Raw genomic sequence first — 21,435 nt, 5'->3', positions numbered from 1 at the left:
ATGTCGAGGGGTTGCCGGAGTTGTGCACGACGGTGACAGCTTCGGGAAGTGTTGGCAAAGCTCAAAATTGAGCGTATGTGGACAAAGCAAAGGGCCAGGGAGATGCGCGAGAATGTACCAAAGACGATGGACACGGTGCGCGGGTCAGACGCGTGCTCACCTCGCCGGAGTGAAGCCCGCAGCGGTGGTTGGGCTCGGTCCTCGTCGGAGTTGGGCGTCGAGAGGTCATGGGGCTCGCGGAGAATGTTTGGAGAGTTCACCGTGAAGCAGCGAGTCGAACGGTGGAAGTGGTGGGGCACGAGGGATTGCGGCTTGCCGGAATTGCGCCGGCGAGATCCTAGGTCAGTACACCGGAGTGGGGGTCGCGGCGGAGCAGCCTGGGGACAAGGGGTGCTACGGCCATGGGGCTTTGGGAGAGGGCGACGGGGTGGATTTATAGGACATGTAGGAAGGTCCTGGCGTGGCCGGAGTGCGCAAGTGGGGGTATCATGGGCGCGGGCGTGCGGTTGTGGCGACGTGGGCACATGAGCGGTTGCGGGAGGTGGGGGACGGTGCTGACACACGGGCCCAGGCGGTCGATGAGAGGAAGGAGAGAGAGGGGCGCGGGTGGGGTGCTGGGCTGGCTGGCTAGTTGGGCTATGGCCTGACTAGCTGGCTGGTTGGGCCCTTTTCTTTTCTTTTATTTTTTGTTTCTGTTTTTTTTTGTTTCTGTTTTGTCTGTAAGTTCAAATAGGTTTTGAATTTGAATTTTCTTCAAACTAAAAACTTGCCCTAAAATCCAAATGGAATATTTATGACTATGCCAACATTTTGTATGGACATTTTGGACATATATTCCTGCACTTATATTTTCCTTTTGAATTTGAATTTGGTTTCAAAACCAATTGTGTTTCAAATCCAATTTAAAAAATTGGCAGAAGGTCAAACTCATTATTTGGACTTCAGAAATTCCTTTTCCTACCAAATAAATGCAAAGCCATTTTAAAATAATTTCCCTTGACTTTTTGAATTGATTTCAAAACAGATCCAACTCAATTCTTTTGGGAAAATTCATTTTTCTTTGAATACCATTCGGGTGTTTTTATGGATATCCTTACGCCCAAATAATATTTCAAGATGGTTTGGATTCTGCCAATGGCTAGCTAGGTTTCAACTAGTTGCATTGGGATTTTAACCCTTCCTAAGCAAACAATCAAGAAAATCGAAGTTAATCACAAGCAATCCTAGGTATTCATGTGTTTTTCCTAGAAATTTTTTAATCCCCTATGAAATTTTTAACATACTAGATTTGGAAAAAAATCTGGGATGTGACAGATCATCGAGGATAAGAGGATAGTCGCCTACAATATGGTACATGTGGAGACGGAAGATCAAGCAAACAGGATCCAGACATTCCTCGTAGCATATCACAGGATCGAAAAGCGAGAAGCTCATCACCCTCTCCAAGGTGAACTTGTTGAGCACATGTGGGTAATTCATGACACTTGATTGTTGTGCTTTCATTATGTTTTATTTGGACTTGTACGTCATTTGGACTGTATGTTGTGTTTAAATTTGAGGATTTAATTTGAAATGACGTTGAAATGTGTGCATTGGAAATATGAAGTTTTGAATTGATATGTTGTGCAAAAGTAGTTGAAAAGGGGTTTATATGCAAAAAATGAAAGAAATGGCAAAGGAGAAATTAGGAGTGGACTACATCGCCCAACATTTCCCTCCCCTGTTCCATGATTCTTAATTCTACGCATGTTCAAACCCACAGAAACATTGCCCAACATTTCCCTTATAAGTTGTAGACGGACGGCGTACATGATTCATCGAATGTCTGCATGATGATACTAATGGACTCTGATAAGTGACATATGTATTGTACGAACACATGTCAACTTCAAGCGTTTTATATGACAAGTTTAGTGACGCAAGGATGGCAATTTTCTTTTCGGATGACAATTTTTGTTTTCTTTTTTGTTTTTCCTTTCAGATGGCAACTTTAGTTGTAAAAATGTCAGGGCCAGAAAGCTTCATACCACACGTGTGGCACTTATCATTTGAAAGACTAATTAAGTCTAACACAACTACTAAAGTAACAAGAGTTAGTGTGCTTTTGGGCGCGGACAGATGCGAATGCGTACGCCTCCATCCCTACCCCCTTGTACATGCGTCGTTCAGAGAGACACGAGCACCCATTCCCTCGCCGACCGAAGCTAAAATTGTGCCTCAACGTGAATTTCTCCTTCCTCACCGTGATTGAACGAACGAACGTCATGCCTCGTGGTAGGTTTGACAGTTTGGCAATTTTACCGAAACCCCTTGCTGCTATTCATATAGCCAAGGAAGTTGTTATGACCGGCATATACAACAGCCTAGGTAGTTAGGGGCCTGGCCCAGTTATCTTATCGTTATCAGAGGCTTAGCCCAGTTATCGTATTTGGAGATTATATAAACTCATGCAAGGACTCATTTGAAGTTAAGCAGAACCAATCATATTTGCTCGGCTTCCTGAAGGGAGCCGGGAGACCTAACCCTAGCCGCCGCGTCCTGATCCCTTCCTCTCTCTCGCACACGTGACGACGGCGCCCCAGCGCCGGTGACCTCGCATTCCTCCTCGCCAAGCCCCCTTCCACCAGGGTCGTCTTTAGGAATTTGGGGGCCCGGGACGAAATACAAAATGGGGTCCTAAAATTTTGAAATTCGTGTAACTAAAGAAGTATCCAAAGAATATCTCACATTGCAGTGGCCAAATAATACCTCCTAGCTATCCAAGAAACACCTCATGCCAAAGCATATTTATAAATTTGGTCGACGGCACAATATATGTAGAACTGAAACTCGATGATTAAGGATCGAACCAAATAGATTAAACATGACAAAGAAACACAAATAATAATAAGGGGTACAAAAGAATACCAGACCAATAGTTTGCTTCATCCGTTCCCCCGTATATGTAGAAACTCCTGTTGTTGCAGGTCGCCAATGAAAATATGTCTTCGTCTTATTTTCTTGTAGCATGAAATAAAATTGATATGAAAATGCATCGATTCGGGTTTCATCCATACATGCACACTTTTTTTTAGTTCTAAATTACTCTGTAGTTAATTGTTCAAAGACATCAGTTTATAAATCAACACATACATCATGTCAGTTCAAACTTCCAATGCATCTTCTACTATTGTTGTTTGCCTCTCTCGGTCCAAGAAATCAGTAGATTACTGATTGATTAGTGGCCAAGGCGACGAGCAGTACCTGTGTTTCTCGGCTTTGGAGGGGCAGCAAGTGTTCGGAGACAAGGCCAGCGCCCAGCGACCAGGTGGAGGACGGGAATCACTACTGCTAGTGCAAGCACGGATCAGCTAGTAGGTGGAGCGGCCGCCTGCGGCAATCTGCAGCAGACCAGCACTGGTTGATTCATTGCACGGGGGCATGGGAGATCGCGCAAGAGAGGCGGCGCTCATGCTCGAGCGGGGGTCTGGGAGGGTCACGGCAGGTCACGGCCTAGGGCTCAAGCTGTAGCGGGCGCCATGCACAGGTAGTTTACTTCGCGTTTTCCTTTAATTGGGGGCCCCACAATTTTGGGGGGCCTGTGCAGTCGGCCACTTTGGCCCCCCTCATCAACGGGCCTGCCTTCCACCCCTCAACCTACAAGCTAGACCTGGTAGGATCCCATATCCTATCAATTTAGTATCAGGTGTCCCAAGCTCGATCATGTCCGCGCCACCGCTCACCCGCTCCCTTCCACTGCCGATTGCCTCCTCGTCGCCAACGACCGCCGCGGCCAGCACGCCGTCCTTGACCGGGCTGGTCTCCTCTGCCGCCTGGATGCCACCCACGCCCGTCCCCGTCGTGCTTACCCTGGAGGAGATGACGGCGGCGCTCCGGGACCTGACTCAAGGCGGTCCAGGGCATCCGCACCTTCCTCACGGGGCACTATGGGCTGCAGCCGCCCGCTCCCGTCGCCACCATCATGGGGCCGCAGCAGCTCCCGTGGTAGCCGCCACCACATGCGACCTCCATCGCATCCATCATGCCGCTGCCGCAACAGCAGCAACCGCCGCCACCGGCGATTTCGGGGCCGGGCCTTGCGTCGACGGCGCCCAGGGTGCCCATCCACTAGGTCCGTTTCCCCCCGTCGCCATCTCCTCTACCGGCCTGGCTTGCTGGGTCCATCGAGCCGATCTACACGATGGCCTGACGACAGCCGCATGTGCTGTCACCGCCGGTGCCGCCCCCGAACATGCAGTTCGGCGGGTCCTCGGGTGCCGCAGGTCCCTACAATGGTGTGGACGGGCCCCTTTTCCATGGTAGTACTCTGCAGCCTGCACACTCGGCGTTGTCGCCTTCACTGTTCCGCGCGGATGACACATACCCGCCCATCGTCCACGCGCAGCCACCGCCGAGATTCTCCAAGCTGGAGTTCGCGACCTACGACTGCACCGTCGACCCCCTGAATTGGCTCAACCAATGCGACCAATTTTTCAGGGGGCCGCGCACTCTCGCGTCCGACCGCACCTGGATCGCCTCCTATCATCTACGAGGCGCCGCCCAGACGTGGTATTACGCCCTCGAGTAGGACAAGGGCGGCATGCCACCATGGGAGCGTTTCTGCGATCTCTGCCTCTTGCGCTTTGGTCTGCCTATACACGGGAGCCATCTGGCGAAGCTTGGGCGCCTTCGGTTCCTCACCACAGTGCAAGACTTCGCCGACCATTTCCAGGCACTAGCGTGCCACGCCCCTGATGTTTCGGCTCATCAGCGGGCTGAGCTCTTCGACGGCGGCCTACCGGACCACATCCGCGTAGACGTGGAGATGCGCGGGCTACAGGACCTCCAGATGGCCATGTACTACGCCCACGCTTTCGAGTGTCGTGAGGTGGCCATCCAGTAGGCGTCACCGCCCCGGGCCGCTGGGCCGCCACCCCGACCGGAAGTTCCCACGCAGGGTCGGCCTGCTCAGGCTTCCGCGGCGCCCCTCGCCGCAACCACGGCGCACCCGTTCCTCCGGCTCACCCCAGCCGAGCAACTCGAGCGTCGCCGCCAAGGGTTTTGCTTCAACTGCGACAAGCCCTACATGCCCGGCCATGTCTGCCCGCAACTCTTCTACCTGGAGGCTGCGGACTACATTGAGGAGGACACCGCCGTCGCCGGGCTCGGCGACCTGCCCGTCCCAGCTGGCGCGGAGGTGTTTGGTGCCCATTGATCACCTCGAGGAGCTACGCAAGCGCTTTTCCGCCTTCCACCTCGAGGACAAGCTGTTTGTGCATGCGAGGAGAAATGTTATGACCGACATATACTACAGTCCAGGCAGTTAGGGGCCTGGCCCAGTTATCTTATCATTATTAGGGGCTTAGCCCAGTTATCGTATTTGAAGATTATATAAACTCATGTAAGGACTCATTTGAAGTTAAGCAGAAGCAATCATATTTGCTCGGCTTCCTGAAGGGAGCCGGGAGACCTAACCCTAGCCGTCGCGTCCTACTCCCTCCCTCTCTCACGCACACGTGACGATGACGCCCCAGCGCCAGCGACCTCGCCTTCCTCCTCGCCAAGCCCCTTTCCACCCCTAAAACATACGAGCTAGACCTGGTAGGATACCATATCCTATCAGAAGTATTATCCATATGAGACACTTATGTTAGCATTAGGGAACAAGGGGTGTTTGTGCCGATGGGGTCAGGATCTTGAATGGGACGTTTCATTTTGGAGGCTCGAGGATATTGAAGGCCAACAGATGCACATAGCAACTCCAACAGGCCGACCCAAACGATCGGCGATTTTGTCCGCTTTTTGCCCGTTTGGGTCGGCCGCCCGCCCAGCGTCCGTCTTGTTTTAGATTTGGGTCGGCAGTGCGCCCAACGCGCCAACCCATATCTGCCGGCGTGGCCGGCTGGCCGCCCTATTTCAACAAACAGGATTGGGGATTGTTTTGACAATAGTGGTCCACTGAAGATAGATACCGTCACCAAGGTAGTATCCTTTGTCGTAGTTGTGCCTGTTAACAGTAAAGTTCACCGGTGGGTTGTTGCCTTCGGCAAGCCTAGCGAACACCGGCGACCGCTGAAGCATGTTGATATCATTGTGTGATCTGGCCATGCCAAAGAAAGAGTGCCAGATCCAGAGATCTTGAGACACCACGGCCTCAAGTATGACAGTGCAAGCCCTGACATGGCCCTTATACTGCCCTTGCCAAGCAGAAGGGCAGTTCTTCCACTCACAATGCATGCATTCTATACTACCAAGTATCCCTGGGAAGCCCCTGCTGGCATTCATCGCCAACAAATGGGTTGTATCTTCAGCAGTCGGCTCTCTCTAAGTACTCGGGGCCAAACACAGCAATAATAGCCTTGCAGAACTTATACAGGGACTCTAGGCAAGTAGACTCGCTCATACGGACGTACTCGTCAATGAGATCACCGGGCACTTCGTATGCAAGCATTCGGATGGCGGCAGTGTATTTGTGATAAGAGGAAAAACCAATCTTGCCAACGGCATCCTCTTTGCACTCGAAATAGTCATCATAGCCGACCACCCCCTCTCTATTACGGTTGGAAACATGCCTACTCATACGGAAAACGGCGGCGGAATTTCTGATGTTTGAACAACGGGTTTGTTGTATCAAAGTAGTCCTTCCAAAGAAGGAAATGTCTGCTCTCTCGGTTGCGATTCAACGTCGGAAGGTGGCCCGGAATGGAGCCACGGAACAATGCCCGTTGGTTGTTGAGGTGGTGATGGACCAACACGGCAGCCAATATCTCCTCCTCGTCATCGGAGGACGAATCGTCGGAGTCGCAAAGGAAATTGTGAAAAAAGAACTCGTCGGCGAAGTCCATTTTGTACCTTGGCAAACTATCGAACAAATGGCGGCAGTACATTTCTGATAAGAGGAGAAACTAATCTTTCCAACGGCATCCTCTTTGCACTCGAAGTAGTCATCGTAGCTGACCACCCCCTCTTTAATACGGTTGAAAAAATGCCTACTCATATGGAAACAACGACGGAATTTCTGATGTTTGAACAACGGATTTGTTGTATCAAAGTAATCCTTCCAAAGAAGGAAATGCCCGCTCTCCCGGTTGCGATACAACGCCGGAAGGTGGCCCGGAATGGAGCCACGGAACAACGGCCGCTGGCTATTGAGGTGGTGATGGACCAACACGGCAGCCAATATCTCCTCCTCGTCATCGGACGACGAATCGTCAGAGTCGCAAAGGAAATTGTGAAAAAGAAAACTCGTGGGCGGAATCCATTTTGTACCTTGGCAAACTATCGAACAGTTTGCGGGCATCGCAAAGAAGACGACCGGCGAAGGGAGTCGCGGTGCGCACGGACCAGCTAGTTGCCCTGCCGGCGTCCGACGAGCGTGCCGATGAGGGTCTGGCCGGGGACGGCGAGGCGGATGCTTGGTCGTGGGGGTGTCGGGGTGGGAAGCAGTCGGTTCCCAGCGGCAAGACGACAGTGGCAACGTCGAAGGTGGTGACGTTGCTCAGAGGATGTTGCGGGAGCCGACAGCTGGCAGAGTCACCGAAAAATGGGCGGCGGCGGCGACGAAGGAGGCGGGCGTGGTTGTTGGATGTGGAAAGGCCAATGTGCCACCGACAAGCGGGCCCGGGGGGAGAAGGCGAGCACATGCGCGTCCGTCTCGTGTCCGCGCCGACGCAAATCCGGCTCAAAAAAATGAGCCGGAAATGGGTCCGCGGACGAAAAGCGGACACACGTCCGTTTGGGTCGGCGCATTGGGCTGACTTTTGTGTCCACGCCGACCCAAACGGACGCCAGCGGACGAAATGTGTCGCCCCGTTGGAGTTGCACTCATAGCGCATTTTTGACAAAGAGGGGGAATGACGAGATAGTCGAGGTGCCAACCCATAGTGGAGCTAGCGGGAGTAATGGCGATGCACAGGTGCTCACAGGGAGAAAGGAAAGGTACCTCTTCCAGAGTAGAAGCGGAATTTACAATCATCCAAGATAATCAGTACAATTATTGGTTGCATTTAGTACTGGCCATGATATGTGCATGATTCGACAAGGTTTTGTTGGGTTTTGTACACACAAATTAACACCTGCGATCAGGCCATGTGTGTTTCCCCGTAGAAGTCGATGGATCCTATTTGAAACCTTGGATTGGCACTAGATTCTCTCCCACGTAGAAACCGAAATCTGGCAAAGGCAAGCAAAGCTTAGCTTATTTTTAGTCGCAAGAATAATATGCGTAGAATGCAGCATGACTATATCAGCCGATAATAAACCATAAAACCTACCGAAGTACACTTGCTTTGTATCTCTTGTCAACAGTAAATGATTTCCTACAGAAACGGCTGCCGAAGATTACAGAACTCCGAGCATCAATAGTATTCCAGGTAGACCCTTGGTCTGTGCTCCCTTCAAGGACCCTGCAATGCTACATTGTTAGTGACTTGCAGAATATTAACATTTCAAGACAAATTTTAGCATGGTCCCTCTTACCTCCCCCTTTCACACGAGAGGTAAGAGTGCATAATGATTTGAGTAAGCAGTGGTCTGATTAACTCTTACCTTCTTACCTCCCATGTGAAAAGAGGGGGTAAGAGGGAGCATGTTAAAATTACTCGCATTTCAAAGAAGGTTAAAAGCAGGCAAAGCTAGTGACATACTCCCTCAGGCAAAGCTAGTGACATACTCCCTCCGTCCCAAAATAACTGTCTCAAGCTTGGTACAAATTTGTACTAGAGCTAGTACAAAGTTGAGAGACTTATTTTGAGACGGAGGGAGTACTACTCTCTAGCAGGCAACTTCTATTAACAATATGAATAACTTGAGTAGCAAGTAACACCGTTCGCATAAAAACTAGTCCCTCTGTAACTTAACGTAAGAAGTTTTTTAACACTGTCATAGACTCTAAAAACATCTTATAAAAAGTTAGTACTAAAATTAACAATGTTGTCAGCGATACAGCAACTAAAATGGCAGGGAAATGTTCCATCACAGAATATCCAGAGGGGTAGGAACGGGAGGAGTATGGAAACAGAATGGATTATTCTCTGATTAACTGATAATAGATATGTGCCCTCCCTGTGGTGGCTGTCTCATCCCCTTAGCAGGCTATCTCCAACTTCTGTAAATAATATTCTTTACCTGGAATCTAATCCTAACAAATCCCCAGGAGATAAAGATGTTCAATTGAGATGCCCTGCCTTGGCCTGGTGTATCCCCTGTAGTTGTAGGGCTATAGGCCCATGACAGGCGCTCATGAGTTATTTTACGCGCATACCATACAGCATAAGTTCGATGGTCATTATACAGAATAGAATCACATCAGACAGCCAAGGAACAGTTTTTTTTAGTAAATGTACCAGTCCATTGGATCCCTCTCGGGAGCATCATTAGCTGACATCAAATCATATGACTCCAACTCACAAGTTTGGCCACCATGTACCTTGTACATTAGCCAACATCCTGCAAATTGATTTTGCCATACAGCAAATCAATAAAATTCCCCAATCAATCAATCATAAGTAGTTGGAACAATTCAATAGCGTTCTTAAGCACAACATGAAAATTCTGCAGAACATCAGCTCGACAGTTGACCAGACACTACTGTCAAAAACTGGTTGGCTGCATATGACATGAAAATTGTGCTGGCTTTCTGTGGCCGTTGCTTTATAATCTAAAGCGGGGGGAAACCCTGTTTCGAAAAAAAATCACAGGAGTACAAACGAGAAAATATATGCTACTACCTCTGTAACTAAATATAGGATGTTTTTGCAGTTCAATTGAACTGAAATGCAAAAACGTCTTATATGTTAGCTTGAAAAACTATCTTATATTGTGGGACGGGTGGAGTAGTATTTTATAAAGAAAATGAATGATAAGATTGTGAACAAGTTATATTGGTAGCACCAAATTACCTTTGGCTCCATCAGGTTCTTCCCATTTGGACAAGCGAATGCCGTCAAAGGCTGCTGTTGCCTGAAATGATTTCAATATTTTAGGGCAAACCCTGATAAATGGATACATAAAAAATGATTAATTTGCAACACATACAATTCCAATTGGGAGCTGCTCACTGCTTGCAAGGACTGAACCTGAACAGAGTCTATTGCCTCTTGGGAATTGATGACCTTTTGTGTAAAAGATATCGCTCTTATAGTTACTTAGTATCTCATCAACTGCATCTAGTGCTACTGGTAATGCTAAGGATGTATGTATTAGATTTCCATCTGTGGCCACGGATGGATCTCTAACAGTGTGTAACTCTGCTTTTAAAGAAATAGCAGAAAGCAACCTTTCAGCAGAGGGAAGTATCTCAAAAATTTGCTGCGATTTTTGATCTAATGCGACTCTCCTGCTTTTGAAGTTGGCATCTTTAAGATTTTGCATCAAGCTCCTCAATGTGACGATAACTTCAATGATTCTTTCATTAGGGATGTTATTATCACAAAAATGAGAAAGAATAGCTGAAAGAGCATCATGTATTTTTGAAACATGAGCATCCACACATCTCCGAATAGGACACGACGAGCAACTGAGTGAGTCTGCTTGGCCCAATTCTGACCTTGCTGCTCTCCATTCCGCAGAACCACTTTGCCTTCCAGGTAGAGATATGCTGTTGTTAACTTCAAGATAGGTAGCTTTACTAAGTTCCTCGGACTCTTTCCTGTCACGGTTTTCTAAGGCTAAGAGTTCATCACTTGACAATCCACTGCGACACTTTCTAGTTATATTCATCAGAATAGCTGAAACTGTATCCTCGGAGGTAATGGTCCGCCTAGAGAGAACCTGCAAATGTAAAGCCGCATGGCACATTAGGTAAAAATGAGAACAATTTCTTCAAAAACAACAAAGATCGTTCCCAACACACACACGCGCGCGCGCGCCAATACAGCCCCCCTACCCCCAACGCAGCCCCTAACCAAGCAAGAAAATTCTACCTCATGCCACTTTCTGGTGTAGCGTTTTGTTATATCATGTACTCCATCTTTTGAGATACCAATTGCATAATCTAATTTCTTGTTCCACCTAGAAAATCGATACAACACAACATCAATATGAAGTGAAATTAGACAAACTATTAGATGAATTATGTGTCAAAATAATATGCAGAAATCAGTTGAGTAGGATTGTATTTTACCCTTTCTCATACAGCAAGGGATTATCATAGACTCCTTCGCATGGATCTAAGTGAATCCATCTAAACATTCCAGAACTGTGGCATTAATAAAAATGGAAATAAAATACTGCATTTGAAGCAGTGGTGGATAGGTCATACTAACCTCCCATAGAGGTTTGAAAAACATTCTGTCCAAACATGATCAGTGAAATCCAGAATCTGTAAAGTAAAGAATAGGCATGTTCAGTTGTTGACCACAGTAGAATAAAAAATTTAGGGATTCATTTGCTAAAAACAGAATTGTAGCAGAACTTAAATTGCCTTTGTAAAGAAGCATATTTATTGAACTACACTAAGAGCAAAGACCAGTCAAGGCAGCAATATGGCGATTGGACGAGCACTCCAATAAGTGGTTTTTGGAGAAAACAAAGCAACTGAATGATGAAAAAGAATACTCACAAGAAGCAGAGACTGGAACCTTTTCAAGAGATATAATCAGTTACGAATCTAGTCTAGCATTCAGTATTTTTTTTGACCAGGTAGTGTTCAGAACTTCAGTGTCTCATATAATCATAATATTAGCACATGTTATTTCAATGATTAATTGAGTGGGAAATCCAACCAATTGTTTCATACTAACAATTCAGTAACTGAATAATGTTGACATTTGATAATTCTGCATTCAACTAAACCACCGAATATGAATGAATATGCCAGATACGGAAGGCCGTCAAACCATTTGACAAATGTGGAATCACTTACAGTGAAGGAAACCATAATCATTACAGAAGCTAATACGATTATGAGCATTATGAAACTAACCAAACGAGCTTCATATCCAAAAACCCGACAGTAGGATGTGAAGCAATTCGCCCATTCTCCACAGCGTCCTTTCCTAGTTTGTATAAGCTTACAAAAAAGCAACAAATGTTAATTTCCAGCTTGGTTTAAAAAATACACACCCACTACCAGGATCACAGGAGGCTAGGACAGCTTACTCATACCTTATGCGGATCATTGTACCTTGGGAAACGGGTGATGCTCAAACAATGGTTGCACCTAAAAATAGTATATATAGGCAAATGAAGTTGTAAAAGTACTGACAGTACAGCACCAGGTGCGAGGAGATGAAGTATTAAAAGGATAGAAGTACAGTTCTGGTATGTAGGATCTTATAATACTACAGCGCTGTGGGGCCATTCCAGAGCTCTAACTAGCATCTTATCGTGCTCATAAAATATAAAAATACTGATCATGTCAACCTGCAAATGATCCTGCCTAGGATCCTGATCCAGATCCTGACAACCATGGTTATTCAGATAGAGATGACACACAGAAGCGCAAAAAGAATTTGTCTTATGCTGCAGGAACAGTTGCAGGGTACATAATTTCCCGGAATTATACTTGACAGACAATGAACATGAAGGTGATGAGAGCACACCAAAATAAGATAGCATATGTAACCAAGGGGTAACTTGGGTAGGCCTTTAGGTGAGATCTAGCAGAGCACAAGATGCATCTACCCGTGATACGAAATTTCAGATCCAAATTTGGTCCACACATTAGATCCTGCTGCAGACAGGAGCAAATTTAAATCGACAGCTTCCAATTACATTCAAAGCAGAATTTTTCCTTTTCATTTCTGGACGTGTGGGTAAAAAGTTTATCAGAAAATGTGTAGCAAGGTAAATGCATAGCACGTGAATGCTATTAGAGAACTCCAGAATTTTTCATAACTATTGTTCCTCCAAAATAAGTGGTATCACATCTCACCCAAAAAGATGAACCTAGCCAAATTGCTAGTACATAAATAACCAGGCTTCAAGATGTGGAATTGTCATTTACTTGGATATCAATTTTGCAAGTTGTTGAAGGAAACATGACCGTTCTAAAAATAAATTTGAATTAAGATAGCAGAAGTCCAACTAAATAAAATTCTACTGAATGCTACCTATAGATCTCGACACGGGAGGCACCGAATTCAATTTCTGAGGGAAGTGGGTTTCCCATTCCAACCATAGATGTTTCACGGTCACAGATGTCACAAGCTGGTGCATTAACCCATCTGCAAGGACAAGGATCACTGTTAACCAATATGCAACATAAGCATCATTGTTAACCCATTTGCAAAGATAAGCATCAACGTTAAAAGATGAAGTGTATATGAGTTCTATCTTAAGCTGTTCAACCTGTATGGTGTGTACTGAGTGACGTGGAAGTATAGAAATCGAAACAAAAATACCACTGATAATACCATAATAAGGCTCGATGAAGTTCAAAAAGATAGTGTTTAATCTCTATGTTCCACGGGCTCAAGTGAAGCCATGCAAGTACCACTGGATATTTGTTATGGACATACTAATCACTGAGGCATTTTGCTTTGCTTGACTTCTTTGACAACACTGTTCGATGTTCCAAATAGCATTACTTTTTAGAAACTAAATTCAAGGTTCTTCTATATCTTTCCCTAATAATAAAGCACGGATTGACTCCGTCGGGTTCACCGTCATACTATTTTATAAAAAAGACCCTGCTATTTTATGTAATTAACCCGCAGGTTATGTCTAAGTGGTAGAAAAACGTTTCAATTTTTTTGTAATGAGAGAAAAAATGTGCGCCGATGGGGAATCGAACTCAGCACCACGGCCTCAATCATAAGCTCGCAAACCAACTAAGCCAGCTAAGGATCATGCATAGATACATATTCTACGTAATTTAAGCGGGGCATGGATCTGTGTTTGACAGGACTTGGGCCAAAAACACTGCCCCTTTTCGACAGAAAATACGGCCCAAATGACACGCCGTTGGAGGCCTGCCTGTCCGATCGAATTGGGCCTGCTAAATGATCCAAAAAATGATTTGTCCTGTGAAGGAATCGATCATGATCAGCCCCTAACGTCCAAGGGTCACAACCCACTGAGGTAACATATACCCCTAAAAAAACTGAGGTAACATATAACTTCACGAGAAGTTCTGGTTCATTTTGCACTTAAATAGTCCCACCTCGCTTTTTTACATTGAATTTCATCAATTCATACACGTTCCAAGTTGCTCTGATCCACGAGCGGAATCGGGAGTCAACAAACAAAGAATGAGAACAGATCTTTAAAAATCACATGAAGAAATTAAAGGAAATATGATATGATTCCCAGGATTGAGGGCTGCCATGCATTCCTAAAGAAGGAAGCTGCACCCGATTGATTGGGCACTGATCACATGAAATTTTTTAAGGAAATATGAATCGCACTAATCGCATCGGAGGACCTAACTAAAGGAGACAACAATTTGAGGATTAATTAACCCCAACAGTGTGGGGCTGCATAGATTTTTAGCAGCAGCGGGCATGGATTTTAATTGTGCCATTTTTTTTCCTCATTGTATTTGCATATACAATTCTTACTAAACCCGCGCTAATTTTTTCTTCAGTTACAACGGATGACATGTGATGTGTTGCTTGCACTTACTGTCCTTACCAAATTTGAGACAATTTTAATTTCTCTCATTGTAACACACTGGAAGTTATGTTTACACATACAATCCTTACTATATTCACGTTAATTTTTTCTCCCGTTGCAACGCACGGGCATTTTTGCTAGTAATCTAAAATGGCAAAAGCAATGCCATAGAATATATATATGATAGCTGTCACGTGGGTTGGCCACCCACATGCTATCTTGGGCTCCAGTTAAGGGATATATGGATATATTCCTGTTCTTTTAAGTTAGGAATCGTACCATTTAATAAACTAATTATAGAGAAGATATTAGTTTGCTACCTAGGTTTGAGTTGTTGGGCCTCTATATATAAGGATGACCTCTCGAAATGAATTAATCAAGCAAGAAGAGTTACGATCTATCTCACATCTACTTCATACTCGTAATCCCTAATCTAAACCCTCTTATCAGTTAGCTAATGTTAGATGTGTATAGTCCCTTTTCGGTATATCCCCGTTGTATAAGGGGTTTTCTGCACTTTGACACACATGTATATGTACTGGCCTTTGGCCCTCAGTAAAGTCAGTTGCTCATTTATCCAACATGGTATCAGATGCTAGGTTTGCCTCCCTCTCTCGCACGACGCAACTCCGTGCGCTCCCCTCCTAGCCTCCCTCGAATCCTGCCGTTCCAGCCCACTCCGTTGCTGGCTGGCCGGATCAGGCACCTGTCCCTGCCGCCTGCCCGGACCAGGCCCTCCTGCTGCGCCCGGAGCTCCTCTTCTCCGGCCGCGCCGCCCACGCTCCTGGTCCTCCTGGCCGCCGGCGCCCCCGCTGCTGCCCGGCCGCTGCTCCCCGCGGCTGCCTGCTCCAGGCCCTTGCCCGTTCACGCGGGGACTCCGCCCCGGCTCCGGATCGAGCCAGGCCGCCGGGCAAGCCCCGCCCGCTCGATCCCCGCGGTCCCGCTCGCTCGATCCCCGCTCCAAATCAAGCCAGGACGCCGGGCCTCCCCGTCTCGCTCGTTCCCCCTGCTTCGGGCCGAGCGAAGCTCAGGCCGCCCGCCCTCGCGCTTCTGATCGAGCGGGATTCCCTCGCTCGTCCTCCAGCCCGATCCCAATCCGGGCCTCTTCAAAGAGTTGACCAAAAAAAAAACAGAGGAGACAACAGAGTCCCCTCATGTCTTCTTCGGGCTATGTTGCTGTTCCACGGTGCTCAGTGATCTTCGATGGCACCAACTATGCTGAGTTTGTGGGATTCATGCGCATCCACATGCGTGGTCTTCTTCTCTGGGGTGTTCTTTCTGGCGAGGTTCCCTGCCCGCCATGCCCCGTTGCGCCTGTGGCTCCAATCCCGCCGGTGCCGCCGGTACTTGCTCCTGAGGCTTCTCAGGCCGACCGGGACGACGCTAAGGCCCTTGATGATGCGGCAGTTGATGCCTATGATCAGCAGGTATCTGCTTACTCCAATGCTCTTTCGGCGTACCGGGATGATCTGTCTGCTTACACTCAATGGTGCAATGATGATGCTCGTGCTGCTGCTGTTCTTACTGCCAGTGTCCTTCCTCAGTTTGCTTTGGAATTCATGGGACTTGGCACAATTGCAGCGATGTGGTCTTACCTTTGTCAGCGCTATCAGCCCTCTGGTGATGCTCTCTATCTCTCCGTGGTACGTCAGGAGCACGCCCTCCAGCAAGGTGATTCCTCTGTTGATGAGTTCTATTCACAGTGCTCTGCCATCTGGCGTCAGCTTGACTCTCTTCGGACAGTTGTTTGTGGCACCTGTCGTTGCTGTCAGACTACTCGGTCTGATCTGGAGTTTCAGCGGGTCCATGAGTTCTTATCTCGTCTCCGCTCTGAGTTTGAGCCCAGACATGCACATTTGCTTGCTCGTGGTCGTGTTCCCATCTCGGAGGTACTTGCTGAGCTTCGTGCTGAGGAGACCCGCCTTCGCTCTGCTGGTTTGCTGGTGGTCCCGTCTGTGTTGGCTGCTCGGGCTCCTGTGTCGTCTGCTCGGCTCACCGCTCCACCGCTCCTCCCCACACCTTCAGGGGGGGTGAGTCGCCCTGCTTACACTGAGAGGGGCCGGTCGCGCCGTGATACCTTCTGTGGCTACTGCTCTCGGCCCGGTCACCCAGAGTCTGATTGCCGTGAGAAGAAGCGAGACCAGCGACGCTCCTCTTCCAATGGGACTCTTGGATCTTCCTCGACTCCATCACTCACTGACCAGGACATTGTGAGGCTCAAACGCCTCCTGGCTTCCTCAGGCTCTACGTCGACTGGTTCAGCTGCTGCTGTGACTGCAGCCACCTCTCCACCACCGCAGGCATCTACACAGTCAGGTACATCTTCATGGGTTTTGGATTCTGGAGCCTCCTTCCACATGTCTTCTGATTCTTCTGTGTTGTCTTCTCTCCGACCTCTTGATTCGCCTGTTAATGTTCTTACCGCCGATGGCACACCTCTTCCTGTTGCTAGTCGAGGCGTTCTTTCCACTCCCTCCTTTTCTGTTTCTGGTGTCTCGCATGTTCCTCGTCTTACCATGAATCTGTTTTCCGCTGCTCAACTTACTGATTCTGGTTGTCGTGTCTTCTTGATACCGACTCTTGCTCCATTCAGGATCGACGCACCAAGGCTTTGGTTGGTGCTGGCCCTCGGCGCCGTGAGTCAGAGGGCCTTTGGGAGGTTGACTGGCTTCGTGTTCCTTCCGCTGCCACCACTCTTGCCAGCTCCCATGCTCTTGCTGCCTCTTCGTCTGCGTCCTTCCAGCAGTGGCATCATCGCCTTGGTCACATCTGTGGCTCTCGCTTGTCTTCTTTAGTTCGTCAGGGCCTCTTAGGGTCTGTATCTGGAGATGTCTCCTTACATTGTAATGGTTGCAGACTTGGCAAACAGACTCAGTTACCTTACCCTACTAGTGAGTCTGTATCTCAGCGTCCGTTTGACTTAGTGCATTCTGATGTCTGGGGTCCTGCTCCCTTTGATTCGAAAGGTGGTCATCGCTATTATATCTTGTTTATTGATGATTTCTCTCGCTACACTTGGCTCTACTTCATGAAATCTCGTAGCGAGGTTCTCTCTATATACAAACGTTTTGCTGCCATGGTTCACACCCAATTTTCCACGCCCATTCGCACTTTTCGTGCTGACTCCGCTGGTGAGTTTATCTCCCAGCTGTTGCGTGGTTTTCTTGCGGAACAGGGTACTCTTGCCCAGTTCTCGTGTCCTGGTGCTCATGCTCAGAATGGCGTTGCTGAACGTAAGCATCGTCATCTACTTGAGACGGCTCGTGCTCTGTTGATTGCCGCTTCTCTTCCACCCCACTTTTGGGCTGAGGCTGTTTCTGCATCCACCTACCTCATCAACATACAGCCATCGACTGCTCTGCAGGGTGGTATCCCTATCGAGTGTCTCACTGGTCGCTCTCCTGACTACTCCGCTCTTCGTATGTTTGGATGTGTGTGTTATGTCCTTGCCCCGCGAGAACGCACCAAACTGACTGCTCAATCGGTTGAGTGTGTGTTTCTTGGCTACAGTGATGAGCATAAGGGCTATCGCTGCTGGGATCCTGTTGGTCGTCGTTTGCGCATCTCGCGTGATGTGACCTTTGACGAGTCTCGCTCTTACTACCCACGTCCTTCTACCTCGAGCTTCTCTGTGGATGATCTTTCCTTCCTTCTTCCTGATACACCCCGCTATGTGCCTCCTCATGTCTTTCCTCCTCCGCCTGCACCTCTCCTTCCTTCTCCTTCACCTCCGACCCCGTCTTCTCCCTCCTCCACCTTCACCCCTCCCCCCTTCTCTCCAGTCTGTCGCCCTCTCTCACCATTTCCTCTCCACTATACTCGACGTCCTCATACTGAGGATATTGCCTCTGACGAGCCTTCCACCTCCTCGGGTGCACCTCCTCTTACATCCCCTCCGGCTCATAACCTCCGTGCTCGGCCTCGCCCTCCGCCTGATCGCTACTCCCCTGATCGGTACGGCCTCTCTGTTTTGACTGAGCCCACTTTCTATCGCACTGCCATGACTCAGCCTGAATGGCAGCTTGCGATGGCCGAGGAGCTTGCTGCCCTTGAGCGCTCTGGCACATGGGATCTCGTTCCCCTCCCTTCCGGTGTCCGTCCCATCACCTGTAAGTGGGTCTACAAGATTAAGACTCGCTCTGATGGTTCTCTTGAGCGCTACAAAGCTCGTCTTGTGGCCCGTGGATTTCAGCAGGAGCAGGGGCGCGATTATGATGAGACTTTCGCTCCTGTGGCCCACATGACCACTGTCCGCACTCTTCTTGCTGTGGCTTCTGTTTGTCAGTGGTCTATCTCCCAACTTGATGTTCAGAACGCTTTTCTCAATGGTGAGTTGCGTGAGGAGATTTATATGCAGCCACCACCGGGGTACTATGCTCCTGATGGTATGGTCTGTAGGCTTCGCCGCTCTCTATGGTCTCAAACAGTCCCCTCGCGCCTGGTTTGAGCGCTTCGCATCTGTGGTGACCGCGGCTGGTTTCTTGCCCAGTGACCATGATCCCGCGCTGTTTGTTCACATCTCTCCTCGTGGTCGGACTCTTCTCCTTCTCTATGTTGATGACATGATCATCACTGGTGACGACACTGATTACATTGCCTTTGTTAAGGCCCGTCTTCACGAGCAGTTCCTCATGACTGATCTTGGTCCTCTTCGCTATTTTCTTGGGATTGAGATCTCCTCCACCTCTGATGGATTCTACATCTCTCAAGAGAAATACATTCAGGATCTTCTTGCTCGCGCTGCTCTCAGTGATGACCGCACTGTTGTGACTCCTATGGAGCTCAACGTTCAGCTTCGTGCCTCTGATGGTGACCCTCTTCCTAATCCCACTCGCTATCGTCACCTCGTTGGTAGCCTTGTCTATCTTGCTGTTACGCGTCCTGACATCTCCTATCCCGTTCACATCCTGAGTCAGTTTGTTTCAGCCCCCACCTCTGTCCACTATAGTCACCTTCTTCGTGTTCTACGATATCTTCGTGGCACGATCTCTCAGCGCCTTTTCTTTCCTCGCTCCAGTTCTCTTGAGCTCCAGGCTTACTCCGATGCTACCTGGGCTAGCGATCCCTCTGATCGACGCTCGCTGTCTGCCTACTGTGTCTTTCTTGGTGGCTCTCTGATTGCCTGGAAGACAAAGAAACAGACTGCAGTTTCTCGCTCGAGTACGGAGGCTGAGTTGCGAGCCATGGCTATGTTGACGGCTGAGGTGATCTGGTTGTGATGGTTACTTGAGGATATTGGTGTGTTGGCTACTACCTCGACTCCCTTACTGTCAGACAGTACTGGTGCTATCAGTATTGCGCGTGACCCGGTGAAGCATGAGCTCACCAAGCACATCGGTGTGGATGCCCACTTTGTGCGTGCTGCTGTGCAGGATCAGACTCTCGCTCTTCACTATGTGCCCTCGGAGTTACAGTTGGCTGACTTCTTCACAAAGGCACAGACTCGAGCGCAGCATACCTTTTTCCTCTCCAAACTCAGTGTTGTTGATCCACCGAGTTTGAGGGGGGTGTTAGATGTGTATAGTCCCTTTTCGGTATATCCCCGTTGTATAAGGGGTTTTCTGCACTTTGACACACATGTATATGTACTGGCCTTTGGCCCTCAGTAAAGTCAGTTGCTCATTTATCCAACAGCTAACACCCGGCGATCCTCCCAGCGGTAATTACTCTCATGAAACCATATCAGACACAAGACACTAATCATCTGCAGAAAGAAATAACCAAAAAAAGAGTCATGAGAATGTTTCAATAACCTGAATGATTGCTTAAACCAGAAAAGCAATTGCAACAGAAAGGCATGATCCTCTTCATTTTTCGAAGGACTGAAGATCCCTTCCTACGAAAGAATCTTGTATGAGAATTTCTGACAAGACATCCCTTCAAACATAGAACTTGATATAGCAATCCACACCATTACGACAACAAAAATATCCAGACGCAGTCATGGTGTTAAAATTTATAATAGTAAAATACGACAACTTCCTATGGAGCCAAACTTGTACCAGAAAATATACTTTATCATCAAGTCCAAGGAAACATAGTTCTATAGAAATATAGAGAACATCAAGACAAAAAAAAAAGGTAACTAACAGAAACCTTGGCCAGTGAAATCAGCGCCTTCTCCTTAAGTTCATCTACAGGAACCGTTTTCAGAGCTGATTCCTGACGCACCGGATCCTCGTACTACATCCAAAATGAGTGTCAGCAAACAAGAACCAGAAACAACCACAATATTAAGGAATGCTTTGCACATGAAAAGTATTCCAATTACATACCTTCAGAACCTGGCGCATGTATGGCTCAACTCTTTCTCTGAAAACCTCTCCTCCGTCACTTTGTATGCTGTACTGTTGCAGTAGAAGTGCCTCTTCTTCCTCCTAAGAAAAAATCAGTAAGCATAGTTATATATAGGTGCCCTTTGGTTCAAAGGAATGAAAGAACTTCCCAAATTCCTACGGACTGCTTTCCTACACCCAAAATCTATAGAATCATCGCAAAGAGCTACGAAGCACCGATACGTGCAAAACCTGTGTATCCCCGTCCTGTACGTCACCGATGCGGCGATAAGCATGATACCGCAGCGATATGCGTATCCCTGGGGTATCGTGATTTTCGATTTAAGACAAAAGAAAAAAAGTGCCGATACGCCGCCAACACGTCAGCGACACAGGAAACCCAGTAAAAGCCCACTCCAGCACTCGCAAAGTCATAACCCTAAACAGCCAGCACTCTCTCTCGCAGTTTGTTGTGCAGCAGATTGGATCGAGGATTCAGGTGCGACCGCACGAGTGCGCCGCCGAGTTGCTACCACCGCCGCCACTGCCTGGATTCTGTTGCAGTCATCTGGACTCGCCTCGCCGCTCCGTGGACTCGTCTCGCTGCCGCCTGTTGGCCGTCACC

At 48.0% G+C, this 21,435-nt stretch overlaps 1 protein-coding gene across 3 annotated transcripts in view; it reads right to left on the bottom strand.

Annotated features, from left to right (window-relative positions):
* Nucleotides 1-7,903: 7,903 nt before the first annotated feature.
* Nucleotides 7,904-21,435, bottom strand: part of LOC119363582 (peptide-N(4)-(N-acetyl-beta-glucosaminyl)asparagine amidase-like) — a 15,748-nt gene continuing 2,216 nt past the window's right edge. For 2 of the 3 annotated variants that reach the window (XM_037628952.1, XM_037628953.1), the window contains exons 4-17: nt 20,811-20,912; nt 20,632-20,718; nt 20,289-20,371; nt 13,032-13,145; nt 12,085-12,139; nt 11,903-11,989; nt 11,244-11,299; nt 11,102-11,161; nt 10,902-10,989; nt 10,015-10,749; nt 9,879-9,939; nt 9,324-9,426; nt 8,253-8,384; nt 7,904-8,151 (exon numbers count right to left, since the gene is read on the bottom strand). In XM_037628952.1, coding sequence (XP_037484849.1) covers nt 8,061-8,151; nt 8,253-8,384; nt 9,324-9,426; nt 9,879-9,939; nt 10,015-10,749; nt 10,902-10,989; nt 11,102-11,161; nt 11,244-11,299; nt 11,903-11,989; nt 12,085-12,139; nt 13,032-13,145; nt 20,289-20,371; nt 20,632-20,718; nt 20,811-20,912 — 1,854 coding nt within the window. In that variant the 3' untranslated portion in view covers nt 7,904-8,060. The remainder of the gene's footprint in view (nt 8,152-8,252; nt 8,385-9,323; nt 9,427-9,878; nt 9,940-10,014; nt 10,750-10,901; nt 10,990-11,101; nt 11,162-11,243; nt 11,300-11,902; nt 11,990-12,084; nt 12,140-13,031; nt 13,146-20,288; nt 20,372-20,631; nt 20,719-20,810; nt 20,913-21,435) is intronic. The other variant, XR_005174090.1, reaches the window with a different exon arrangement.

This window comes from Triticum dicoccoides, chromosome 2B, assembly GCF_002162155.2.
Source record: "Triticum dicoccoides isolate Atlit2015 ecotype Zavitan chromosome 2B, WEW_v2.0, whole genome shotgun sequence".
NCBI lineage: Eukaryota > Viridiplantae > Streptophyta > Magnoliopsida > Poales > Poaceae > Triticum > Triticum dicoccoides.
Note: the sequence above shows the minus strand (reverse complement) of the source record. Positions and strands in the feature narration are given on the sequence as shown.